The sequence below is a fragment of the Lepidochelys kempii genome, chromosome 7 (genome assembly GCF_965140285.1).
Source record: "Lepidochelys kempii isolate rLepKem1 chromosome 7, rLepKem1.hap1, whole genome shotgun sequence".
NCBI lineage: Eukaryota > Metazoa > Chordata > Testudines > Cheloniidae > Lepidochelys > Lepidochelys kempii.
Window position 1 is genome coordinate 34,596,821 of NC_136386.1, and position 26,234 is coordinate 34,623,054.

Genomic DNA, 26,234 nt, shown 5'->3' on the forward strand with positions numbered 1-26,234 from the left:
CTTTGTAAGATAGCCACGTGGTGGTTGGTAAAACAGGGCCTAGAAGGCTGAATTTAATGGGGATTTAAGGGCAGTCCAAAGGAGGCAGCAGTGTTGGGCCATCACTGCTTGCTGGAGATGTCAGAGAGAGCTCAATCCAGTCCAGTGCTGGAGAGAGAAAATATTTTTAAAACAGCAGCATGATTTCCCCTCCCCCTTTCTTTTAAACCACAAAGAAGCTTTTCACCTTCAGTTAAACTCAGTAAAAACAGTACACTCAGGGTCACTGCCTACTTTGAGGCCTTATCCAAAGCCACTGAAATCAATGGAAAGACCCCCATTTATTTTAATGGGCTTGGGTCAGGCCCTTCATGGAGAAATGTGTATAACTTTGTGCAAACAGACACAGCTATGCTCCCTTATTTGAGCGTGTATGTATGTTATATACACAAAAATAAGAGAGCATAGTTTGCATATATCTGTGTGTGCGCACGCGCATCAAGGGCCTGATCCATATGACACACACATTATGAAAAGTAAAGGTAAATGCATTTACTAATGTACTTTTCTGACCAGAAAGTATACAGTTCTTGGCTAGACATGCAACTAAGATCTTGGTTACATTTTTACTGTGGTTTCTTGAGGCAGCAGAAGACGTGTCTAGAGAAAAAAATACTGGGGGCATAAAAACAGCACCTGCAACTTTATACATGAATAGTTTTTAACTGTAACTTCTAACACATGATTTCCATAACCTGACTTCTCGGTGTTGTTTACTTCGATAGCATTTTAAGTGTTCAGAATGCAGATTTGTTCACACTCTGTCAGAGCTATTGTGAAACAGTATAGGATGATTACGTAGGAGAGCACTGTGTCAAGGATACATTTGTACCCACCAACTGCTTTCTCTCCCAGCTGGGTGAACACAAAGGTGACCAAGTTGCAGTAGTTTCACTGCTGAAATAGAACAACGGGGTGAGCTAATATTATGCTTATGTACATTTATGAAAGGCAGCAGTATGTTCTGGTGGATCACGTGCTGGACTGGGAGTCAGGGGACGTGACTTGATCTGTCTTCAACTCTACTTCTGGCTCATTGTGGATTTGAGCAAGTCATAATTTATTTGTTCCTCACTTTCCCCATTTGTCAACGTGGAAAATGATATATTTCTGGTTCCAAAACTGCCCAGAAGAAAGGCACAACTATATCCATATTATTAAAGTGTGGAAATACATGGAGATGGTTGAGCCTGATACTGCAGTCTTTGCACAGCTGAATCTCATTCACTTGAGTAAGAGTAAGATCAGAAGCTAGGCTCAGCATAAGCCTGCCTGCCATTTTGCTCGTTCAGAATCACACTACCAAGGCAAGAGTGGATGACCTGGACATAGTACCTGCATTAGTGCATTCTTGTCTGATTGTACATAGATTAAAAAATCCATTTTTGTGTCACTTATATGACAGCCCATAGGGAAGTAGGTTACACAGAAGTGCAAGCAAAATACAAGTACATGACAGTGTGGTGGGCCCTGTATAAAATCATGGATGAAGTTGCTATATTTCCTAGATGTGTCAGAGTGAAGATGGTGAATGTCACAATATGGTCACAGATGAAAAGGGAACAAGTTATACCAATGCTGCTAGCTATTATAGAATTTAATCAAAGCCTTGTAAAACAGAATATATTTTTAAAGAATAAATACAATTAAAATGAACCTCAGTCTTTGAAACTGCACAGTTTTTTTTCTTTAAACTAATGCAGCAAGAGATACAATTGCAGCTTTTGAACAGTTAAACTGTCTAATCTAGATGATTGATTTTTTTAAAAGCTTCTTTCGTGTGAATGCCTCCATTCCACCACACAAGGGTTGAACACAGTGCTTAGGAACCATCTTAAATTCATTTAAGCCTGGCGAGTGAGTTAGTAAGATTAGTGCAATCTGGCACTGAGTTTTAGACACTTGAAGAGAGCCCCCTATAGAATAAATACATGCATGCTTTCAAATGCATCTCTTGGGTACTTTGGTTCACGAACACAGTTAAACAGGGAATGGTACTTTCAGGATTTTTGTGCTATCTCGGTTTCATTCTTAATGAAACTTGGTTAAAATCCATAGTAAGACAATATAGTGTAGGTTGGGATGCGCAGCACAGATTGCAATGTATGGCAATGCTTGGTTTTCTTCCGAGCATTCTGAGGGATGGGTCTCACACACACACCCCATGTTAACTTGAGAATTTGTAGTATACATATCCAAAATGTAGTGACTTCAGGTGGAAATCAGACATCAGTGTGATTGCACCACCTCTGAAGTTAGTGCTTCTGTTTTTGTACCCAGTGAGCCTGCTTTGCTGTTTCTACACAGCTGTGGCTGCTGTTACTTAACATGTTCATTTTTTTTTTTTTCAATTTTCAGGAAAACGTACAAAAAAGGGCATGGCTACCGCAAAACAGAGGCTTGGGAAGATTTTGAAAATCCATCGGAATGGGAAACTTCTCCTTTAATATTTTGAAAACTGGGACTTGATCAAAGCTCAGTAATTCCTGAGCCAACACTAACTCTTCAGCTCTTGAAGGACTTCAGTAGTATTGTGTATCATCTTAGGGACAATACCAGTTAACTTTTTGCCACCACTTTAATAATTGTTTTTAACTTTCAGCAGTTAAAGTGTACAGAATACTGCTATAAATATTTTTTAATATAGATGTCCTTTCTCAAATTGCTGAGAGTGACTAGTTCGCAAAAAGTTAATGATAATCCAAGAAATTGAGGATCATTCCAATTTTAGGAAAGTATCCCTTTAACTTGTTCATAAGTGGAAACCAGTTGTTTTAACAGAATGAACATCCATTTCAGTTACATTTCACTTAAGAAAAAAAGAGTACTATCTTTAAAGAGGTATCTGGTCAAAGAGCAGGAGATTAAATTTAAAAATTCTGCATTTGTCTAACAAACAATATTAAAAGGTGGGGGACCTTAAATTTGATTGCTGGAGACATTTCCCCATGCTATAGCGAATGCAGAAGGTAGTCTGCATAATGTGAAACTTCATTATCTCACCCTGATCATGATCTAGATGTGTTGGAGGAGCCATTATTGCACTTGAGCACTACTCCATGCCTCTCAGATAGCTGCTGGTTGGACAACACTGGGTGCACGAGGCAGCATTTGTTATGCACAGTGGGAGCTGGTTTACTGCTTGGTTCATAACTGGCTGGAAATTTTAGCTCTATGCCCGAGGGCCAGTTTTTGTAGCTAACTGACACACATGATGGTACAATAGCTTGTGTCAGTGTAGAAATCAAAGCACACAAAGATGTGTTGCAGACCTTGCAGTCACTAACTGCAGTACATGAGGTCAAGCTCTGCTTCTTCACATGCAGTTTTTGACGTTTATATCAAAGCACTTCTTATCAGATACACTTACTTTGGGAAGGAGGGCTGCATGCATCCACGTGTCAGAAAGTGGGAAAGTTTAGCTTATTGACAATTTGACTGGATACTTTTTTGTCTTTTAACTCTTTTAGTGTTTGGTGTAGAGTGCATTATTTTACATTAAACTGCTTGTCTGCATATAAACACTTGAGGGGTTAAATTTGTTTCTCAGGCAATCCCGTATTTTAATTTTTAGATGTGTTTACTAAGGCATATTTTTCATAGAATGTAGCTTGTACATAGCTTTTTAAATAACTTTTTTTATAAAAGTAAAGTATCTTTAGACATTTCTTTCTATAGACTACTTCATTAACATTTATACAAGTCATTGCTGAGTATTATCAGTTGTATTTTAGTTTGGTTTTAAAAGGGTTGGGTGGGGTTTTTTGTTTGTTTCACTTTCGGGGGGGAGGGGCTGGGATTTGGGCGTTGCCTGGAAAACAAGTAAAACTTTGTGCAGCCTTATAAAATGTCTTATACAGAATCAAATAGTACAAAATAATCTATTTAAGACACATTTTGAAGAATAATCTTCAACTTTAATACCAGCTGTTTGTTTTAATTCTTGTATTATGAGGGGATACAGTTATTTTACTAGCACCTTGTGAAGTGTTTGTGTTTTGTGATGATGTAATTTATTAATGTTTGTAGCTTTTTATATTTGTACATTTCTTATGAGCTTTGTTTATATACACACATTACCTGGATGTGATGTCCACGGGAGGGGAAAAAAAAAAAAAGCAGCTACAGGAAACAACTGAGGCCTTATTAACTAACCTTTATACTATTACAGTGGGACATAGATTCTGAATGCTAGGAGTCTGAGAAAGTTAGTTGAATAGGGCCCCAGATTTATGCAGAGCAGGGTTTTTAAGCTTCCTTAGTATACTGTTCTTGTTGAGCATTTATAGAATATAACCCAGACATCATGCTGTTTTTTTATTATTATTTTCGCAACATGTACATTTCTAACAAAGTTTATTGTGGCTATCTATTACAGTGTTTTATTTACTGATTCATATCAAATGCTCTTGTATTAAGTCCATGAAATCTGAGTAAACTTAGATCAAAGTTTAAAAAAAAGTAAAATATTTCAGGTTTTGTACAGAATCGTGTTTGGTTAATTTATTACGTATTAATTGTTAGGGGCCCAATGATGCGATGTTATACACATGCCATCTTACTGAAATCAATAAGATAGGATGGGACAGATACTACAGAGCAGAATATGGTTCTTTGTTTCATTCTGTTAAGCTATGGTGGCTCCTCATGGGTTAGAGAAGGCAGCCATGACTGGGGTGGAGATAGTCTGAGGAAGGTTCAGACTACTGTAGTGATGAAGAATTTCATAAGGTTGGGAATTCTGCTATCTACAGAAGGCCTCCATCATGCAGACTGCGCCACATGGCTACCCCTCCTCCCCCATGTCTAGCTGGAGCTATATTGAAGTCAGTGGGGTTACATGCTGACACGGAGACTCACTGGCAAGTTCTTATTGCAGGATTGGGATCTACATCTGCAAAATTGGGTTGAAAATCTCCTTGGACTAGGCTCTCGCCGTACCCAGCCAAGTCTAGGAAGTGCTGACAGTTTGGAAATCAGGGGCTGTTATTTTTCCTGAACCAGTTTACCCATCCGTGCTTGAATCCTGAACTGAAAATACATTTGGTATTTTTAGTTCAACACTGGTATAAAGAACCAGAGGCCGAGGTTAAAAAATAATAAATAGAAACATTAAAAAGAGGACAGCTTGGGTGCTCTAACCTCCCGCACAAAATACACGAGATTTGCTTCCAGCAGAGAAATAACTCCATGGAGGATGAGGCAAGGCTGAAAGCAGTGACACAGCAAAGCAGGAAAGCCTTATTTTTCCAATACGTTTATACCAGGTCTAACAACCCATCTCCCAGCTTCAACTCATGCCGTTTTCTAGCCAGCCTTTTCTGAAGTAGTAATTGGAATCTGTCACCGAGCTCAGTATCATATCCTGTCCCTAGCTGTGTAACCTCCCCCCTTGCCTTCCCTACCTTGCAATGTCCTGGTCTTGTGGACTGGGTTAGGAAGCAAGAGTGGGAGAAGAGCTGGTTGCATCAGGTGTACAGACCAGGGGATGGAGGATGGTTTACAGTGGCAGGGAGGAGAGTGGGAATCTCGGATTAAGAAAATTCTCCATTCTGTATTGCCTTTAAGCCTCTCTCACTTCCGTTAGCAGCTCCCTCTAGCAATACCTTAGATATAATCACAGCCACAACATAATTCCTAAATGTTACAGAAAGATTAGCATTTCCATAATTGAATTCATTGTTTTTGCAGTGTTACGGGCCCCATCTGCTGGAGGTGTCAGTGATGGGATTGAGTTGGGTGCAGCTTCTCCATTGCAGTTCATTTTTTTTAACAGCATGCCGGCAAAACAAAAAACCCTGCACCTTGACAAATCCAAAATGTGGCACCTCTCAAAAGGTTAAACTACTAACCTACTTTACAATTAAAACAGTAAAGAAAACTCTGCACAATTTATACAGGATTTTCACATATGGGCCAAGAGCACTTTCTAAGACTCCATGCCTGAAAAACTAATAAAGGAGCAAAGGGCCCTCCCTTTTCATCAGTGACAGGTGCAGCTAGCACTGGGTTAAAAAATACAGTGGCTGGAAACAGAAGAGAAGGCGGTGCAGAAGGGAAGGGTGGCATCACGCACGTTACATAATGTGCTGCAAAAAGATACAGAAATAGTTTGACCTGAATTTTTGTCCCTGATTCATCAAGATACTAAAGCATGTTTGACATGCAGCATGTGAGGAGTCCCACTAAAGTCACCAGCACCACTCAAGCTGTGTTTATGTACCTTGATGAATCAGGCCCTAAAGCAGCACATGTTGAAGCACATTGCCATTTACTTTAATATGTGGTAGGATAATTTGGAGGCAGCCCTTGAAATTAATATAACATTTTAAAGGCTACAAATAGCCCCTGCTTCTTCAGAGTCAGAAACCTCAATTCCACTGAATATCATAAAATAGCTTTTTTTGGGAGGAGGGGGTGATGTATTAGTGAGTTTGTTTTGCCATAATGCCTTCATCACCTTCCTATTCAGAGGTGTAAACTACACATAAATTCATCCCATTGACTTCAGTGGCGCTTTATCAGAGAGAAAGTTGGGCCCATGTGTTTTGATGTCAGCGTAGTATATCTTTTAACTTACACATTGGAAGAGCTGTCTTGCTTTAGTAAGTGTTGCACCAAAGTCTTCAAGCACTTTGCTCACATTGATTAAGTGTCACAGTGTAACACCGACAGACCCCGGTCGGGGGTGGGCAGGATCAAACCTGGGACCTCTGGAGCTAAATGCATGAGCCTCTACTGCATGAGCTAAAAGCCATATGGCCCTTAGCTAATGCTGTAGAGCAAACTCATTAATCTCTCTAAGTGGTCTCGCTGCTACTAGCTGGGACAGAACACCACACCCAGGAGGTGTGTGGGTTGCACCAGCACTTCTAGGACAGCAGCATTAGTCCCAATTAACAGCTAGGAAAACTGAGCCTCAGTGGTGGTGTATGATTTTCGAGCACATCCCTCTTAGAGCTGGGACTAGCCCCCCTCCACACACCTCCCTACTCTGTTCTCTCTGAACCCTACTTTCATGCCCAGTGGATTTTGATGAGCTGTGTCTCAATTGCTTTGCGCAGATGTGTTCAGTGTTTGAGGCTAGTAATAAAGCAGAATATTTGCATCAAAGAATTAAATCATTGGAGAACATAGCCTTTGAGCCATCAAGTCCCCCCGCCCCCATTTAAAGTTTTATAACTTGTTTATTTAGTAAAAAGAACAGGAGTACTTGTGGCACCTTAGAGACTAACAAATTTATTTGAGCATAAGCTTTCGTGAGCTACAGCTCACGAATGCATCCAATGAAGTGAGCTGTAGCTCACGAAAACTTATGCTCAAATAAATTTGTTAGTCTCTAAGGTGCCACAAGTACTCCTGTTCTTTCTGCGAATACAGACTAACACAGCTGCTACTTTGAAACCTGTTTATTTAGTCTCGCTTTCAAAGTGTAAATGAAATTGTGCAAGCTATGCCTAGTGGAAATGGCTGTGGGACCACTCCAAAGTTATGAAATGTGTGTATGTAAATTTTACCATGTCACACACATCTAACACCATAGTTCAAGTTCAGAAAACTGGCCTTGTTCATAGGACAGGTGGTTTTAAAGCAAGAGCTGCTGTAAGCATGCATGTTTAGTGTTCTGTTAAACCAAGGACTGTAACTAGCCACTAGATGGCACCCTACTTCTTCATTAGAAGGACCGCTTGACTTAGAGTGACCCATTTGATTTAGTATACAAAACCCTGACATGATATTATCATGGTTTAACCTTTTCCAAAACAGGCAGGTGAACATAAAAGGGGGCAGGGGGAGGGAACATATCCCAAACTAGGTATTCCAGCACCAGTGTCCTTATACAACTCTGGCATTGAGTGCACTAATTCCAATGTAAGAGACTCTCAGCCACACTCAGCCGGATTCCTTACAGGGACTTGAGCCCAGGTCTCCTATCAGCCTGGTGAGTGCCCAAGTTGCTCAGCTACCACATAGTTTGGGGCAGAGCGCTCGCTCAGTTTCCCCAATAGAAGCCGTGACTTAACTATTGGAGTAGGCACTTGACTCTGAGTCTCCTAGCATTTAGGAGACTGTCATAACCACTGGCCTATAGAGTCAGGCTAGCAACAAAGAGCGCATAATGAATATTGAAGTAGTTCTTATAGCATGAAACAGCTTCAACTGGAGAGCTTGAGAAAAAGCCCCATCCCAGACTAGAGTGCTGCCAGGGATGCCCAGAGACCTGGGGGCAAATCCCTTCTCTAATCAGGCAGCCTGGGATGATCTAATTACTGGGGAGAGGGAAGGGTGTCACTAACAGCACCTGCTCCTTCATTATTAATGAAAAAAGATGACCCTTGCTTTGGTGCCTACGAGCAGGAGCAGCTTCATGGCTGAGCATTCCCAGGAGAGGGAGGTGTTGCCATCCAGCCCAAAGTTAGGTGCCTAACTGCCTTTAAAGGCAAGGTTTAAGCTACAACTCTCTCCTCAGCATTTCTTGTTAGCAGGATTAGGCATCGCTCCACTCAGCATGCTGGGGGTGTGACTCTCCCTGTGCCATATATAGGGCACCTTCACAGCTGCCTGTGGCTTCCACAAGGAGGAAGCATGCCTAGCACTAGGCAGTGCAACAACTGAGCTGAAGTTCCCTTTGTGGATCTAGCCCTGGGTAATTTTAAGCTGAACAGAGCTGGAGCTCTCAAATACAACCAGGGTTTCTCAGAGAGAAGGAACTAGAGCTGAAAACACCTGAATTTTAGGGATGGCCAGTTCTGCTTCAAATCGCTAGTTTCACATAAGATTCTTGATACTTATTGACGCCAGCTTGGCAGGAAATAGTGCAAGACCCAGCTTTTTTTTTTTTTTTTTTTAAGTACTTGGGGCCTGGCAGAGACCAAGATGTCCAAAGGAATGTGACCATTTAGAAAAACCAACAAGTTCTACAACAATGAAAAAATTTAATTTTTCCACTGGGGAAAAGATTCAATATGGACTGATGCATTCATCCCTGTTCTTAATTCAAATACCACTCCATGGGCTTGACACAGCTTACAATAAAGGAATGAGCAAGGCGGAAATCAAGGGCCATGCGTATGCAGAAGGTCCTGCAGAAATGGAACCTCCACAACCAACACAAACTCCATGGAAGCCATCAAAGGAGTAGATTAAATAAATCAACATGTTGCGATTCAGCAAGGAATTTATTGCATAGTACAAGGAAATGTAAAACCAAAATGATGATAGAGTGGGAGAAATGACAAAATGTGCCATTCTATAACTTGGAACATGTGCGCACCTTAAATCCCGGCAGGAACAGCAAAAGGCTTGTTGGCAAGTGTAAAGCCCATTCAGAGAGAAGAATTCGTAGGGAAAAATACTAGACAAAAACACTAGACCACCCGTTATCACCTGTGACGGCTCAATTAGGCTGTGATTCAGCCACATACTTCAGACCATGTTAAACTATAAGCAGCTAAGACCATGGACTTCAGTGGGACTACTCAGGAACTTAAATGTAAGCACATGCTGAAGTGCGTCACCGGCTCGAGGCCCTACAAGAAATTGCCACAGGAGGTTCATGCTAGTCTCATGGTAATACAGATCCTGACTCCAAGGGCACACAACCTAAACTTGTGACGAACAAAGATTGATAAAGCATTGCCCAGATAACAGCCCCTTCCCTCCTACCTTCTCCCAACTTGGAGTACAAAGTACATGCCACAACTGGAATGAAGTCAAGAGTGAAGTATGTCAGCTACGACCAGGGGGTGAAAGTAATATTAAATTCTTACCGGTACGTGGGCCAGCTGCAGCCCCCGGAAGGGGCAGGGCCTCGGGTGGAAGGGGTGGGTCAGCCTCCCCCAGCCAGCCCATCCACGCCGCATGGTCCCTGGCAGCGATTTAAAAGGGCCCGGGGCTCCCAGCTGCCCAGGGGCGGCTGCCCATTTTGCCCCCCCGTCGGTGGCCTGGGGGAGGCAAAAGGGGCAATGATGTTAAAGTGCTTCGGCAGCGCTTTAACATGGGCTGAGTATGGGCCGGTACCGGCTTCCTACCGGTACCCCGTACCCACCCGTACCGGCCCACTTTCACTCCTGACTACAACACACTGGATCTGGCCCATCTGCATGTGGAATGGAACAGCAAGAAGTACCAGCCTTCCCTTCCACGCACCTCCGGGAAATAGGCTATCCCACAGAGGCCTATATTTCTCTCTGAGAAGAGCCAGATGGAGAAACTACTACTGCATAAGGCAAAAATTGCTACATCTGCCAGTTGGGCGTGTGCACCTCCCTTTACTATTCTGCTTCACATGGCAGCATTGGCCAAAACCAACCTCTTAATGGTTTTCCTAACCCTTGTGGCCAAGCCTGGTCAAAAGTTAAGTACTACACCTACTCTTTGTGGTTTCTAGGGGTGAATCCCTTTATTTGTTTGATGCAGTATCCTTAGCCATGGCCCCTTGGGCCACTAAGTTTGCAAGAAACAGCCCTCGTTCTAACTAACAGTATAAGCCATGCATAGAATTTGTCTGTGGTTTTCACCAGTATACATAAATTGGACTATGACACAGCAGTCAGATGAAGTGCTAGGATCTCAGCATGGTACAACAGCCTTTAATTGTGACAATTAGACTAGGAGTAAGTGAGCACATGCCTTTACCTTGGCACAATGTGTGAAAGAGAACGCATCTCCCCGAGCCAGGGCATGGTTAGAATGCATTGGCTAGGTTTCCTTTCAGAAATTCACATAAGCGTGAGCCCAAAGGGGCCTCCCTGCGCTGCAGGCATGTGCAGAATGTACAGGAGGGTTCTCTTGGCTCTGTGGAGATAGACTGAATTTATTTTTACAAACATTAAGGGTTAGCTTCATTTATGTGCTGCCAGCAGGCTTGGCGTAGGATCTGAGCATTGCTTCAAGACTTATTTGCTTACTTAGATTAGCCTAAATGAGTGATCTTCATCTTCTCCAGGGAATCCTATTCAACGGTCTCCTAGTCAATAGAAGTGACTAGTTCTATATTGAAAGCTACAATGTTTTCCCCCACATTCACTGTAGCCAAGAGTCATTACAACTTAGTGTTGGAAGCTGTTCATTCTGAGGGCTGGTGCACACTGAAAACTGACACTGGCATAATGTTGTCGCTCAGGGGTGTGAAAAATCTACACCCCCTACGAGACGTAGCCATGTCGACCTAGCCCCCAGGTAGACAGTGCTAGGTTGACGGGAGAATTATTCTTTTGACCTAGCTACTGCTGCTCAGGCAGATGGACTAACTACAGTGACAGGAGCAGGGAGTGTCTACACTGCAGCATTTTCAGGACGGATATACCCTGAGTTTCAAATGCTAGAAGCTGCAAAGTCCCAACTCTCATTTCTGCATGGTGCCTTCCGAATGACTGAGAGCCGTCAAATGGGGAGGTTAGGGCTCTGAGCGCCGTCAAATGGGTAGTGTGATGGGGTTGGGACTCACCACCGCAGCGCCTCCTGTTGGTACCTCTGGGAATTAGCTCAGTCCATGTGGAGCACCCTCCGCTGGTGGTGTCCCATCCGTCTCTCGCCCTGCTGGCATCTGGACCAGCGTTGCTCCCAGCGTGCTCTTCAGGACACTGCCCTGTGGCAGTGCCCCCAAGTCCATATTCGCCCCCTTCCAGGGGGGCAGGGGGGCAGCTAACAGCAGTCTTTCCAGTTCGCTCCTGCTGCAGTGGCCAGCCACAACCCCTTGAGTTTAACCCCTCTGTTCAAGGGCTGGTTGCAGTCTGTCACAGCCACTCTTCCACAGCCAGGTGCTGTACAAGGAGGAAGGGGGGGACCCAGGCCCGCCCACTACTCTGGGTCCCGACCCAGGGACCTTCTAGTGGCAGCCTCCCTGCCCTCCTTCTCTCCCCTTGTCTAACTGTCCCTGGGCCACTTCCTCTCTGGGCCCTTTCTATCAGGGCCCGCAGTCTGGCAAGTATTGGGCCAGAACCCTTCTATGCTCCCCCGAGCCTGCCCAGCACTGCTCTGTCTGAGGTGCTTGTTTCCAGCTCAGGAAACAGACCTCTCCACCCCACCCCACTGAAGGTCTGGGACAGACTGCCTGCTCCCTTCCTGGGCAGCCTTTATATAGGGCCTAGTCCAGCTCTGATTGACTGGCTGTAATACTGGTGCTGATTGGCTCTCTAACAGGCCCTCAAATGGGGAGGTTAAGGCTTCGAGTACATCTCAGGACTGGGCCACAATTAAGTATTTTGGCTGCAGTTTTCAAAAATGACCAAGGCCCAATCCCAGACTTCAGTGAGTGCTTAAATACCTTTGAGGATCTGGGCCTAAGTGATCTTGGGTGCTTCAAGGTGCCCATCTGAAGCCATATTAACTGATTTCCAGCAAGTGCTGAGCTCCTGCCCTCTGAAAATGAAGACCCTCGATGGTGGCTCAGATTAGGCACCAAATTATTACTTTTGCCACTTCTGAAAGTTTAGACCTTTGCATTTTTGCTTAGTCACTGTGCTACAGGTAGGAAAGAATGAAGCAATTGGAATAAATCGAGACCCACACACAAACCTTCAGTTAGATCTAGAAAGGAACCAGAACTGAAACTTCCCTGAGGTTTTAAAAAAGTTGAATCAACTCCCCCCCACACCCTTTATGTTATTTTTACTGGGCTATTCTGCACTTTAGGGTTTGGCCCAGATGCAAAGCTATGAGCAAGGTTGTTCCATCAGCATTTCCAGGCCAACGAGAAACAGGAAGGATCAGAAATCTTACCAGATTCACAGTCTTGTTCTGGGAAAAGGTCACATAAGGAACTGATTTTTGGATGCTTATCTAAATCGAACCTCCGAACCCTCTCAGTGCTTCCCCATCACTTTTTATTGTGTAGGCGGCTTTCTAGATTTCACAGTTAGAATAAAAATGTCATTTACTGAAAAACTGACCAATGTACATACAGGTATTTTACTTCTGCCACATTTTCGTTCTAGGTTTAGGCTCTTGTTCCAGGATTTAGGCTGCATTATTAGTAGGTGAGAAGGATGGGCCGGTGCCCTAGCCTAGATCAGAGATCTTGGTTCAATTCCCTGCACTGCCACAGACTTCCTGTGTGACCTTGGGCAAGTCATGTAGGGCATATCTATGCTGAGTTTTAAAACCCACAGCAGTGAGTCTCAGAGCCCAGGTCTACAGACTTGGTCTGTGGTGCTAAAAACAGCTGTGTGGACATTGTGGCTCGGGCTCTGAAGGCCTACATGGCTGGTTTTGGTGCTGTAATATGAGCCCGAGTCTCTAGACCCGGCTCTGAGGCTTGCTGCTGTGGGTTTTAAAATGCAGTGTAGACATACCCTTTGCCTCTCTGTGCCTCAGTTCCTTGCCTATAAAACAAGGCTAATAATACTTCCTTCAAATGCAGGGGGGTTGTGAGGATAAATCCATTAAAGATTGTGACACGCTTTGAGATCTACTGATAAAAGTGTTATATAAAAGCTAGATATTATTATCATGGATTTTTTAAAAAAAACTTTTTATTAAGGCAAAGTTACAAGAAAACATCATACTACCTCGTATATCATTTATCACCACTTATTTTGGATCAGGTTAATATTCAAAGAACCTGGTTGGGGAGCCCTCCCCCAAATACATTAAAAAGGGTGACCATATTTCTAAATATTGATCCTGGTTTTTGGTGCTTCTCTTGTGTACATGTAACCCACACACCTCCTGGGTGCGGTGTTCTGTCCCATCTAGTGGCACCGAGACCACTTAGAGAGAGAGATTAATGAGTTTGCTCCACAGCGTTCACTACCAGCCAGTTGACTTTTAGCTCATGCACTAAGTTCCAGAGGTCCCAGGTTCGATCCTGCTCACCGACAACCAGGGTCGGTCAGCGTTACATACACGCTTGGTGTGAAAGCTCTTACTTTACCAAGACAGTCCATATTAATTTTTCATTCTGGATAGGATATATTTGTAGACAAAATATCAGTGAGACAACACATGGCCTGGAAACACCTATTTGTTTCATTAGTTCACATTGCAAAATGTACCTGCTAATGGGTCAAACCTGCAAATGGACCAAAAGCAATTTACAAGCTGCAGCTCTGTAGCAGTGGGACAAAGACAGTAAGAGACCCTGCGCATGGGAACGCCACACAGACCAGGCAGTGCGTCTGCAGAGGGAGACTTCGGCAGGTTGGGCCACATCAGTGACGTGGGGGATGGTCCTAATCACAGCAAGGAACCACTCAGCCACAAATCTAAGGGCACTGCACCCACTACCCATACCCACCAGTAACTGGATACAGCCCAGTTGAGTTTCTGCCGTGGCCCTCTTTCTAGTTAAGAGTTATAATTAATTCTCCCTCACTGACTCCCTTTTTGTTCAGAAGGCCAAAGCCTTTTTACTTGGGCTTTACTCACAGTCTTGGTACTGGGCCCATTATTAATTCACTTCCATATAGTTAGCTGCCGTTTCACCAGTGTCTCTCTAAAACATACCAAGTTGGTGCCATGCAAGCCGTCTGTCATAAAATGGCCTGTTTGCTGTCATTTTGTGCGTAGCTTTGTTGCTGATTCAGAAGTTACTGCTACTATTTCCTCTGAAGAGCAGAGATTAGCATGTTGTCAAAAAAAAACGACAACCACCCCACCACAAAAACAACCCACCAACTGCTGTAGAGCCTACACTAAAAACAGGAAATTGAAGGAATGTTCTCATCTTGCTAGATGGAGATTTGAGCCTGCAACACCCCTGGGTGTTCCAGGTGATGCCATCAAAGCTTGTAGGCCAGAATTTTGTCTGCTTTGGTTTGGTGGCATGTGCTTTTCATGCCGTGCTCTGTTCGCTGAAGGCAGAACTCTTGTACATGCACGAAACCTGCCCACATTCGAGGAAGCACAACACATGTGCTTGTGTATAAACCTTCCACCCTGAATTGTTATTGTAGGGTCCCTCAGCAGACTGATTTGTTTACTTATTTATAGGGCAACCCTAGTTTGGCAAAAAATTTCATGAGGTGAGAATTTTAATTTTTTATTTATTTATTTATTTTAAGACAGCAAGTTAAATTTTGGACCTTTCAAACTTAATAAGTCCCCTTTAAAAGGAGTTTCACACAAAATATAAGAACATATGTGCAGAAGTTCCTGAATAATGAGATGAGACTGCAGCGCTTCTCATTTTAAAAAGTAAGTTGTAAGTTGTGTAGGTTCTGGATAATCTCTTGTTTGTAAATGATCATTTTAAATGTTTACAAATAGTTTCATTTAGGGGAAATTAATGAAGCAATCTTATCAGGTTGTAAAAAGCAAGAGAAGATATAGTGCCATAGTGTCAGCTGGAGTCAGGAAGAGGCCAAGTATGGCTCCCTCAAGAGCTCGTTAGGGACCTGAAAATCAAAAAGTACTCCCACAAAAAGTGGAAACATGGATGAATTGCTAAGGCACAAAATGAGTTACACCTAGCAAGGGACATAAGAGGCAATAGGAAGAGGTTCTTTAAATATATTAGGAGCAAGAGAATAACACTGGACATGATTAGTCTTGAGACAAGAAGACTGAGGAAGACCTGATAGTCTTCAAATATGTTAAGGATGTTAGAAAGAGGACAGTGATTAATTAGTTCTCTATGTCCACTGAAGGGAGGTGAAAAAGTAATGGGCTTAATCTGCAGCAAGGGAGATTTAGATTAGACACAAGGAAAATCTTTCTGACTCTAAAGGGAGCTCAACTCTGGAACAGACTTCCAAGGGAGGCTGTGGAATTCCCGTCCTTGGAGATTTTTAAGAACAGGTTGGACAAACACTTGTCAGGGATGGTCTAGGTATGCTTGGTCCTGCCTCAGTGCAGGAAGCTGGACTTGACCACCTCTTGAGGTCCCTTCCACACCTACATTTCTATGAACTGGTGTGGTTCCACTGAAGTCAATGCTGCTACACTGATTCACATCAGCTGAGAATTGGCTAATGCTCTCTGTGTATATGTACTAATGCTCTTGAGCAATTTACAGAGGTCACTGAGGTTCACAGAAGTCCTGCCTTTACTGCACATCTGAAGCAATAACAGTCCTGAAATGATAATGCAGATCAGATGTCACACTTTGCTCCATTCTGTTTCAAGAAAACAGGTAGCTTCTCTGCATGATAGCTAAGATTCCAGTGTGATACTGGACAGAAATAATTATATGCACGCTACTGACGATGACAACGATATACTTGGGCTCACAACAGAACAGTTGCTATCTGTTTACCAATATTCAGAAAAGAAAAGCTCTGGGTTCATTCTAGAAAAGCAGAGCATTACCTCTGGCAGTAGATATCTGTCATGGAGTTACCATAGAAGAAAGGGATTGGAGAGTGTACTAGACTGTACAGTACTTATTTATAGAGACAAAGATTCACAGTCCTTCATCAGTGAAAATTCTCCTTGTCATTAGAAGTTTTTCCTGCTTAAAGACTGCAGGACTTTGAAGATCTCAGGTGAAAAAGAATAAGCAACAAGAAATCCAATATCACAGAAGAAAAAGCACACACAAAATTCTAAGTGAGTGTACGAGCTACACAGAGAGGCCATCTAGTCTGCACAAGAGCTAAATACCAAACTGTCCACATTCCAGGAGTCTTCCCCTATCCCATACACACTGTACCTGCCTGTAGCCTGTCATGTGAGGACTTTTCCCAACAGGGGAGTTATGGGATTTAGGACCTGATGCAGCATGGTGCTGTGCCCCTTCAAGTCTGTGGGTGTTCAGAATGTGCAGCATCTCTCAGGAAATGCGCAGCATCTTGCAGGATTGGGCCTCTTACTGACTCTCTCAGTCATATGATATTAAAGCAATAATATCAGGTAGGAGACACAGGGGAATAATAAAACAAAGTGGCAGGTCAGTTAATGGAGATTATTCGTCCATTTTTTCCATTTTTGGCAGCACTTAAAGGATTGTTTAAATGTTAACTAATTCTCCTCTCTGATTGGAACAATAAATCTCTGTTGCATGTTCTGTCTGTATAGTTCTCTTGAATGGAACTCCCAATAAGGTCAATATACAGTTTCTGTGTATATATAATTTTCATATATAACCATATATATAAATAAATATTGACAGAGAGAGAGAGAGGCAGCCACAGATAGCACCTGATTTAGGGACAGCTGAGTTTCAAATTTCATAGTATACCACATGACCTTTTTAAGTTGCTCAAACTAATTCATTTCAGGGTAAAATTTTGCATGTTTGGCCAAATCCTAAAGGTGATTAAAAAAAAAAAAAAAAAAAGCAAAAGCACAATGCTTTGCACAATATGGGTTGAATCATTTATGCAAGCAGATCAGATGAACATTTCCTTTCCCATGTTCCATTCAAACATTTTACATTAAGTTATTACATATAAATGCCTGAAAGATAGAAATTTCAAGTTTGGCTTGTTTTAGACCTCAAGCCAAGTTTGAAGACCATCATTTCAGTATTTTTAAAGTTCTGAATATATGAATTAACTATTTTTCTGAAAACATTTGAATTTTTCCATTTTAAATTAAGGACGACTCTGGTACTGGCAATGTGACACTTCTAATAGCAAGAACCAAAGCTGTTTGGCTAGGACCTATGATATAAAGAAAAAAGAAAATATAGAAAGGTTGGGGGAAGAGACCCAGAAGAAATGAACAAAGAAATGCAAAAGGTTATTCATCAAGAGGAGCTTACAAACTCTGCTAGCTTTGGCCTGGAGGTATCTGAAAGTCATTAGGCTTCACAACTTTACCACTGAGACAATACTACAGTATTTTAGCTAGAGCTATCTACTCTAAGATCTGCAGCAGTGGGTCTGTAGAAGATATGCACAGGAGAGGGCTGCTACAGAATAGGCATGATGGTGACCTAGCACTGCAGTATAGCATAGCTGAATATTTCTGGTTCAAGACATTTATACAAACTCCACTGGCAAAGCTAGTAGGCCTTATCAGAGCCTCAAGTTAAATGCTTCTATTTGTCCTTTTTTTCCCTCCTTCATAAAAAACAGTGTGGAAATGTAATGCAAAAGTCTTATTTACTTAAGGCTGGCAAATTTAGGGATGAAAAATGAAGCAACCAAAAGTCAGAAAATTCCTGGAGTTAAAATTGTTCCCAAAGCATCGGCACGTTGCAGATATATATTAATTCTGAATCCTGTTTTACTGAAGGCAAAATAGCATTATTGTTGGGTGCAGCCTGGACTTTTTAAGTGTTTGATTTTTCAACCTCAGAGAGAAACACACAAAAGAACTAGAGGCCTATTTATTTGCACTGTATTCAAATATTGGTCAAATCCATTGAAACCCTTCTGCCAGGTGGAGCCAGCAGCAACAAGGGCTGGGTTGAGTATCTAGGGGTTCCTTTTCAACAAGACATCACAAAAGCAGCTCGAGCCCCACCCAGTGACCTGGGACAATTACACACCACTCCCTGGGCACCTCTAAGAGGCAATATTTCCCCTCTCACAAGCCCAGAGGCTGAATGCAGCAAAAACTTTTAATAAAAGGAGGGAAGTAACTCAGCATTAATTTGGGAAAACACCACAACTAGGGTTCATAAACATAAACCATGAGCAACAGACTCACCCCCAAGTAAGTTGGGCAGTGACCTTTTCCCCTCAGGGTCTTAAGTCCAGGAACCCAAAAGTCCCTTTAACGTGCCCATCCCTTCTCTGCACCCCACTCACAGTTGCTGTCCTTGGCGAGTATAGCCCCAGAGTTCAGAGGTTTAGCCACAGAGTTCACCACCTACCCTGTGTGGAAGGTTGTGTGTGTGTGTGTGGGGGGGGACAGTAAGAAGGCACCTTACATGCTCCTCTGCTCAGGCACTCACTTGTCGCCCCTATGGCTGATAGTTGTGCTTCTCAGCAGGGCTCTGCTCTGGCCCTCTCTACCAGCCAACCTGCTGGCTGCTTGCCATGCCTCTCTGCCAACTTACCAAGATGTCTTCAGGGCCCCCCACTTAACACAGCTTTCAGTGATTTCAGTTATTAGTAGGGAAGCCTCACTTCTGTTGTACGCTAGGCAGCCTCTTACATAGAGACACTGTCCCAAAGTAGGTCTAATGATTAAACCTAGGTATCAGGGATTTCAGCTCTGCTGCATATATCAATGGAGAGAAAAAGAGTCAAATAACATCTAGAACCCTTAAACATTGCCCATACCACTAGGCACAAACATCTACCTCCACCCTCTCTCAACTCATTGGGCTTTGGAACCCATGTCCCCTGCCTAGCAAGTGCCATTCAGTTGAGGATGAGTCCCTCCACTGGGGTATGCCAGATACAGTTCTGCTGCCCTCGGTTCACACAACAAGGATAACAACACTTTATTACTACTGCCCCAATAACAAGGAGATTGGGGATCCAACACCAGCCACAAGTGATCATTTGGGAAAGCAATCCCAACATGCTGAGCACGTAGGCAGGGTGGGTGTGTCCATGCAAACGAGATCAACTCCTGAAGTCTTTTTCCACAGCTCATCACTAGATGTCAGGGGAGAGTTCATTCAGACTCTGCTTACACCATGAACATACATTTACAGCAAATATAACAGTTCTTGCTCTTTGCCCCTCTGGGAGGTCACATCACCAGGTACCAGCAGCCCTCCTGCTCAGGGCATGACCAAGATGGTAATGGCACTTCTCCCCATAGGAGAGGCATGAGAATAAACAGGAGCAAAGATATGGCCAGTCTCTGTCACATGAAATTAACTCATGTTACAGTGCAGGTAAGTGAATTAGCTCCCAGAGTTTCCATAACCCTTGGAGGTAGGAGAGTGTCACCTCCTGTACCCAAGAGGTGTGAGAAAGACAGTGCACAGCCAAGCTATCCTGGCACGATCAGCACATGGCGGGAGGCAGCCTGCCTGCCAAGAAGCACATAAGCACTTTCATTTATATTTCGGATCTTCATTTATATGTTTCACTTAAAAAAATATGCATCTTAATCATTCACATTTGTGATTTGTTTTGAGCACAGAATATTGTGTGTGGCATTTGTGTTGCGTTTGTTTTATTTGTCCACGAGGCACTCAGGGCAAACGAAAGGCTCCTCGAAAGGATATTCAGTTTCTCTCTGCTTCAGCCAATCTTCATTAAATGGTCTATAATGTGAGAAATACGCATGCTCATTCCTGTGACGGACTGAATGCCAATACTTAAAACCAAAAGTAGGAATGGTAAGAGTGCATTGATGCTGAAAGACAAAGTAAAATACAGTATTATCCTGTAGAGGAGACCACTCTTATTAAGCAACCACCACTTTTGTGGGATCACACTGCTCTCTTTACCCAGTGATTTTGGTCAGTTCCTTGAATAGTCAAACTTTTTCCACATGAAAAATTCTCATTAGAAAAAGCGGTTTTGTTGACATTGACTTTTTTCTGCATGAATATGTCAATTTCAACTAAAACATTTTTTTGTTTCAGAGCAACATTTTGAAAGTAAAATTTTTTGTTTCATATTGACGGAAAATGTCATCCTCCCCCCAGTTTTTGGAAATCAAAAGTTTTCAGTTTTCTACTTTTGATTTTTGGAGTCCCCTCTCCCACTTTCTCCCTTCTTTATCCCCCCCTTTTTTCCAGTGATCAGATGGGGTGGTAGTATGAAAGTGTGCAAAAGTGGAAAAAAGATGCTGCACACTTTTTATGGTTTTCTAATTAGAAAAAATTGGAAAACACTAAGAGTGTGAGGAAGTGTGGACGAAAAAAACTGTTTCACACACTTTCTTGTTGTCTCGCTGTTCTTACTGTCCAATAATTGACTAGGAACTAGGAGAATCCTGGGTTCCCTTTCAACTAACAGGAAGGCTCACATTGTGAATTAGGCCTAGATCGCAATGCACCTCAGCCAACTCAACTGCAAATCTGGGTCAGAAGCAAGACCCTTCAAGTCAATGGGACTGCTATGGGTACCCGCATGGCCCCAAAGTATGCCAACATTTTTATGGCTGATTTAGAACAACGCTTCCTCAGCTCTCGTCCCCTAACACCCCTGCTCTACTTGCACTACATTGATGACATCATCATCATCATCTAGACCCATGGGAAGGAGGCCCTTGAGCAATTCCACCAGAATTTCACCATCAACCTCAGCCTGGACCAGTCCACACAAGAGAGCCACTTCCTGGACACTACGGTGCTAATAAGCGATGTCACATAAACACCACCCTATACTGGAAATGTACCAACCACTATACTTACCTACATGCCTCCCGCTTTCATCCAGACCACACCACACGATCCATTGTCTACAGCCAAGCTCTAAGATACAACCGCATTTGCTCCAATCCCTCGTTCAGAGACAAACACCTACAGGATCTCTATCAAGCATTCTTAAAACTACAGTACCCACCTGGTGAAGTTAAGAAACGGATTGACAGAGCCAGAAGGGTACCCAGAAGTCACCTACTACAACACAGGCCCAACAAAGAAAGTAGCAGAATGCCACTAGCCGTCACCTACAGCCCCCAACTAAAACATCTCCAGCACATCATCAAGGATCTACAACCTATCCTGAAGGATGATCCCTTATTCTCACAGACCTTGAGAGACAGGCCAGTCCTCGCTTACAGACAGCCCCCCGAACCTGAAACAAATGCTCACCAGCAACTACACACCACACAACAAAAACACTAAACCAGGAACCAAACCCTGCAACAAACTTCGGTGCCAACTCTGTCTGCATATCTAGTCAAGGGACACCTTATAGCACCTAACCACATCAGCCACACCATCAGGGGCTCATTCACCTGCACATCTACCAATGTGATATATGCCATCATGTGCCAGCAATGCCCCTCTGCCATGTACATTGGCCAAACTGGACAGTCCCTACGTAAAAGAATAAATGGACACAAATCTGACATCAGGAATTACAACATTCAAAAACCAGTAGGAGAACACTTCAACCTCCCTGGTCACTCAACAGACTTAAAAGTGGCAATTCTTCAACAAAAAAACTTCAAAAACAGACTCCAACGTGAAACTGCAGAACTGGAATTAATTGCAAACTGGACACCATCAAATTAGGCCTGAATAAAGACTGGGAGTGGATGAGTCATTACAAAACCTAATTTGACCACACTAATTTCCCCCTACTGTTACTCAGACCTTCTTGTCAACTGTTTGAAATGGGCCACCCTCATTACCACTACAAAAGTGATTTTTCCTCACTTGGTATTCTACTGTTAATTGAATTGTCTCGTTAGACTGACCCCCCACCTGGTAAGGCAACTCCCATCTTTTCATGTACTATGTATAAATATACCTGCTACTGTATTTTCCACTCCATGCATCTGATGAAGTGGGTTCTAGCCCACAAAAGCGTATGCCCAAATAAATTTGTTAGTCTCTAAGGTGCCACAAGGACGCCTCGTTGTTTTTGCTGATACAGACTAACACGGCTACCACTCTGAAATTAGTGAACACCAGATGTCTTATCTGAGCTGGGATTCTCTAAGTAAATAAACATACATTAAACCTTTAAATCCTCTGTGTAATGTAGAGGAAGAAATCTTTAGGGGGGCTCCTGCTCTGAGATCTCGCCATATTGCCCTGTCGGGGGTCAGTGTACCCTGCCATTAAAAAGGTTTCAAGACCTACCCAAGCCTCACAGGCCGCCAGGGTTCCATACAAATGCCAGAGGAGCCACAGAAGACCAGGGACATTTGCATGGAGGTTTTGTGTCTCCTCTCCGGCTATGGTCCCCATCAACCCTTCCCTCCAGCTTTGAAGCATCCTGACTCCAGGGGGTGAGCTTAGTGGAAATGAAAATGCAGCTGGGGCTTTGCTTATCCTGTTCTCTTTCAAATCTGCATTGGGCAGAAGGCTGGATGGCATGCAGCCTTGGGCCCCAACAGCCCTGCTCTCTCCTTTTACCAATGCAGCCAGTCTCCGCCCTCTACCCAAGGGTGGATCCCAATCCCACAGTGAAGCCCACAGGTGCCCTGATGGCTGCTGATGCGGCGCAAGGAGGACAATCCAGACCAAGGGATGGAAGGCCTACTGGATGATCTGCTTCCTTGGCAAAAACAGGAAGCTGCCTATCAAATGTACCAGGCATGAATTTTTACACCATAATTCAAATGCTGATGTGCCTTGTTGCTTATTGAATGAGGGCTTAGAGTCTCCTGCACTATGATTAAAGCAAATAAACAAAAGTCACTGATTGTGTATATACAATATGGTACAATAAGAAATGCAGTCACAAAACAAAATTGTACATATAAAAACATCCTACCCTTCCATCAAATACTTGCATGGCATATATTCCTGTGGGTCCTGGCTTTTATATGAATTAAATTGTTTTCCTGGGTTTAATAAAGCTCATATACCAGTCATTGTAGTGTGAGAGCTGAAATACCAAATCAGTATGCAATTTGCCTCCCAAGGTCTTTATCCCATTTTATTATAACTGACAGCACTGCAAGAGCACATTGAGATAACAAACGCACACGTGTTTGGCACACGTTTTCCTAATCGACTGCTGCAGGATTTTCCTAAAAGTGATGACAGATGGCACTAATATCTCCTGGCCAAGATACATCATATCTGCCCTAGTGGTCACCCAATAAAACAGTGAAATTCAGAGAGGCTAATAATCTACTAATAACTGAAATGAGAAGGGAAGTGTCATCTCAGAAGAACCTGACTTCTGATGTACTGAACAGGTCAGTAGGACCTCACTGCCCTATCTCCATATCAGGACAGGCATATATTAGCCAGAGGAGAAGGCTAATGTGATTTTTGTATAAAACTAGAAAATACAAACTATTAAAATAAGAAAATACCTTTAAAAAGCCAACCACACAGCCCAACAGTTACAACCAGACAATATCAACATGATCTGGCACAATGACAAACCCAGTCAGCATCAGCAAGTCACCAAGGCCCACTGAAATCAATGTGAGTTAGGTGCCAGGCCCTACTCACCATCCAAAAGGGATAAACTCCCCACTGGCACAAAGAAAGGAGGGAAAGTGCATAGCAAGAACAAAAGTGCAAGGAAGAAGACTCCAAAATGGTCAGGACTAAAGGGTGCATCATAAAGACAGCCAATGATCACATCAGGGAGCTCCTCCACTGAGCAGTGCTGTTACCATTCCAGTTCTGACTGAATACAGGGGAGAAGAGCAGAATCATCCCAACAAACCATGATTACTACAGAACGCATTTTACTGCGGATTGCCTGGAATGTAGTAACATTGCTATTCTCTATGAGTAAACTCTTGTCCATGCATTTCTTTCTCTCTCTCTCTGCTTTCTTTCTTTTTTATTCTTCTAAAGCAAGAGATGAGCCTGAGCAATGACATTTGGATTCAAACTTTTCTGAAATTCAAGTGATTTGGCGTTTGATATTTCAGTTTGAGCTCTTCCCTAATTTCTTTGCATTCTTTCACCTGTGTTCATCCTTAATCTCTTAGGGTCAGATTGTGGAGTGTCTTTCTGCCACTGGAGAGCAAGTTCCCACACAAGTGGTACAGTTGACTTTGCTGAAACTACTCATGTGAGAAACTGCTCATCAATGTAAGTAAGGAGCTCACAATCTGGCCCTTAGAGAACAAGCAGGAACATTTGCTGCAGAGTGAAAAAAAGGTGACGTCTTTCATTTGTGTTTTCTTTAAAGCATCTTACAGCCCATTACTAATGGCATAAATTAAGCTACTTGGGACCACACAGTTAACTTCTTACTTCCACTGTTGAATGGTCACTCACCAGCCCACTTGAACTATATTCAGGATCTCAAATTACTTGAATGGGATATAAGTAGCAAAGGGCAGAATTTGTCTCTGCACACTTAGGCCTGGTATACATTTAAAATTTTGGTTGACATAGCTAAATTGTTTAGAGGTGTGAAAAATCCACACCCCTAAGTGCAATAGCTATACTGACCTAACTGCCAGTGTACACGAAGCTAGATTGACAGAAGAATGCTAGTATAGACGTGGTTTTAGAAGCAACAATATGGAGAAATATATGCTATATCCTTCTAGGAAACACAGTCCTATATTTACAAAATCGTTACATTTAGGTTGTACTAGAGCATATTCTTGAAGATGTGCAAAGTTTGGGATCACAGTCAAACATGGATCTGGAGTGAGCAGAAAATCAGCTCTTTGTACTTTAAAAACTTTCTCCCTCTAAGTAAGCTGATTTTTAATTTTTAAGAACATCTTTATTAAAACAACCTTGGGAAATAAGACAGTTCGTTGTAATTGCAGATGGTAGCCAGCTGAGGGAGTGCTCAATTAAAAAAAAAATCAATGCAGAAAAGATATGAAACATAGTAATGAAAATATTAACAACATGAAAAGACAGTGCAGATTCAGATTTCTGGCTTCACATGATGATCTGCCATAGTCTAAACAGAATAACATGCTATGTTTTAATGGGATTTAAGTTTGCAGTTGTGGAGACACCACTAATTTTTCAAAACACAGAGCCGCCCCCGCTCCCAAATTAAAAAAAAAATAAAAAAAGGAACCTTTGCAGAACACTATGTTTAATCAGACGTAAAAGGCAGACAGACCTAAGATGGAGCACAGCTTAGCAGCTATGGTCCATGGGCACTGGCTTATTTTAATCACGTAAAACATGCCATATGTAGGTAAATAGGATTCAGGGTGGTAGCCGGGTCAGTCTGTATCAGCAAAAACAACGAGGCGTCCTTGTGGCACCTTAGAGACTAACAAATTTATTTGGGCATAAGCTTTGGTGGGCTAAAACCCACTTCATGTGAGCTCTAAATTCAGCTAAAGTTAGTGCTGGATGAGGTGCTTTGGGAGTTCTTCATTAATGTTCACTGAAAATCCCCCAAGAATAGCCTAACTTTCACAAGGTTTGTTTTGGACAAGGAAGAAACCACAGATAATAAAGTAAAATCAATAAGGAACAATTAGAATTACAGAAGGCTTTGATCTGGCATAGCCAAGAAATGCAGATTTTCCTGGAGGCTATTTGCAGACAGTGAAAATGCAACAATAATGGAACAAACCAATCAAGGGCAACTACTCTATGTTGGATTCTTCCCAGAGACACTAATCATTCTATAGGTTTCAGAGTAGCAGCCGTGTTAGTCTGTATTCACAAAAAGAAAAGGAGTACTTGTGGCACCTTAGAGACTAACCAATTTATTTGAGCATAAGCTTTCATGATGAAGTGAGCTGTAGCTCACAAAAGCTTATGCTCAAATAAATTGGTTAGTCTCTAAGGTGCCACACGTCCTCCTTTTTTTTTTAAT

At 42.7% G+C, this 26,234-nt stretch overlaps 1 protein-coding gene and 1 long non-coding RNA gene across 8 annotated transcripts in view; one reads left to right on the forward strand and one right to left on the reverse strand.

The window, feature by feature from the left end:
* PHF2 (PHD finger protein 2) overlaps positions 1-4,276 on the forward strand; it is a 145,207-nt gene extending 140,931 nt beyond the window's left edge. For all 7 annotated transcript variants that reach the window (XM_073352167.2, XM_073352168.2, XM_073352165.2 and 4 more), the window contains one exon: positions 2,398-4,276. In XM_073352167.2, the coding sequence (XP_073208268.1) occupies positions 2,398-2,486 (89 nt within the window). In that variant the 3' untranslated portion in view covers positions 2,487-4,276. The remainder of the gene's footprint in view (positions 1-2,397) is intronic.
* LOC140914431 (uncharacterized) overlaps positions 1-26,234 on the reverse strand; it is a 61,003-nt gene that overhangs the window by 7,735 nt on the left and 27,034 nt on the right. The gene's annotated exons all lie outside the window — the stretch shown is intronic.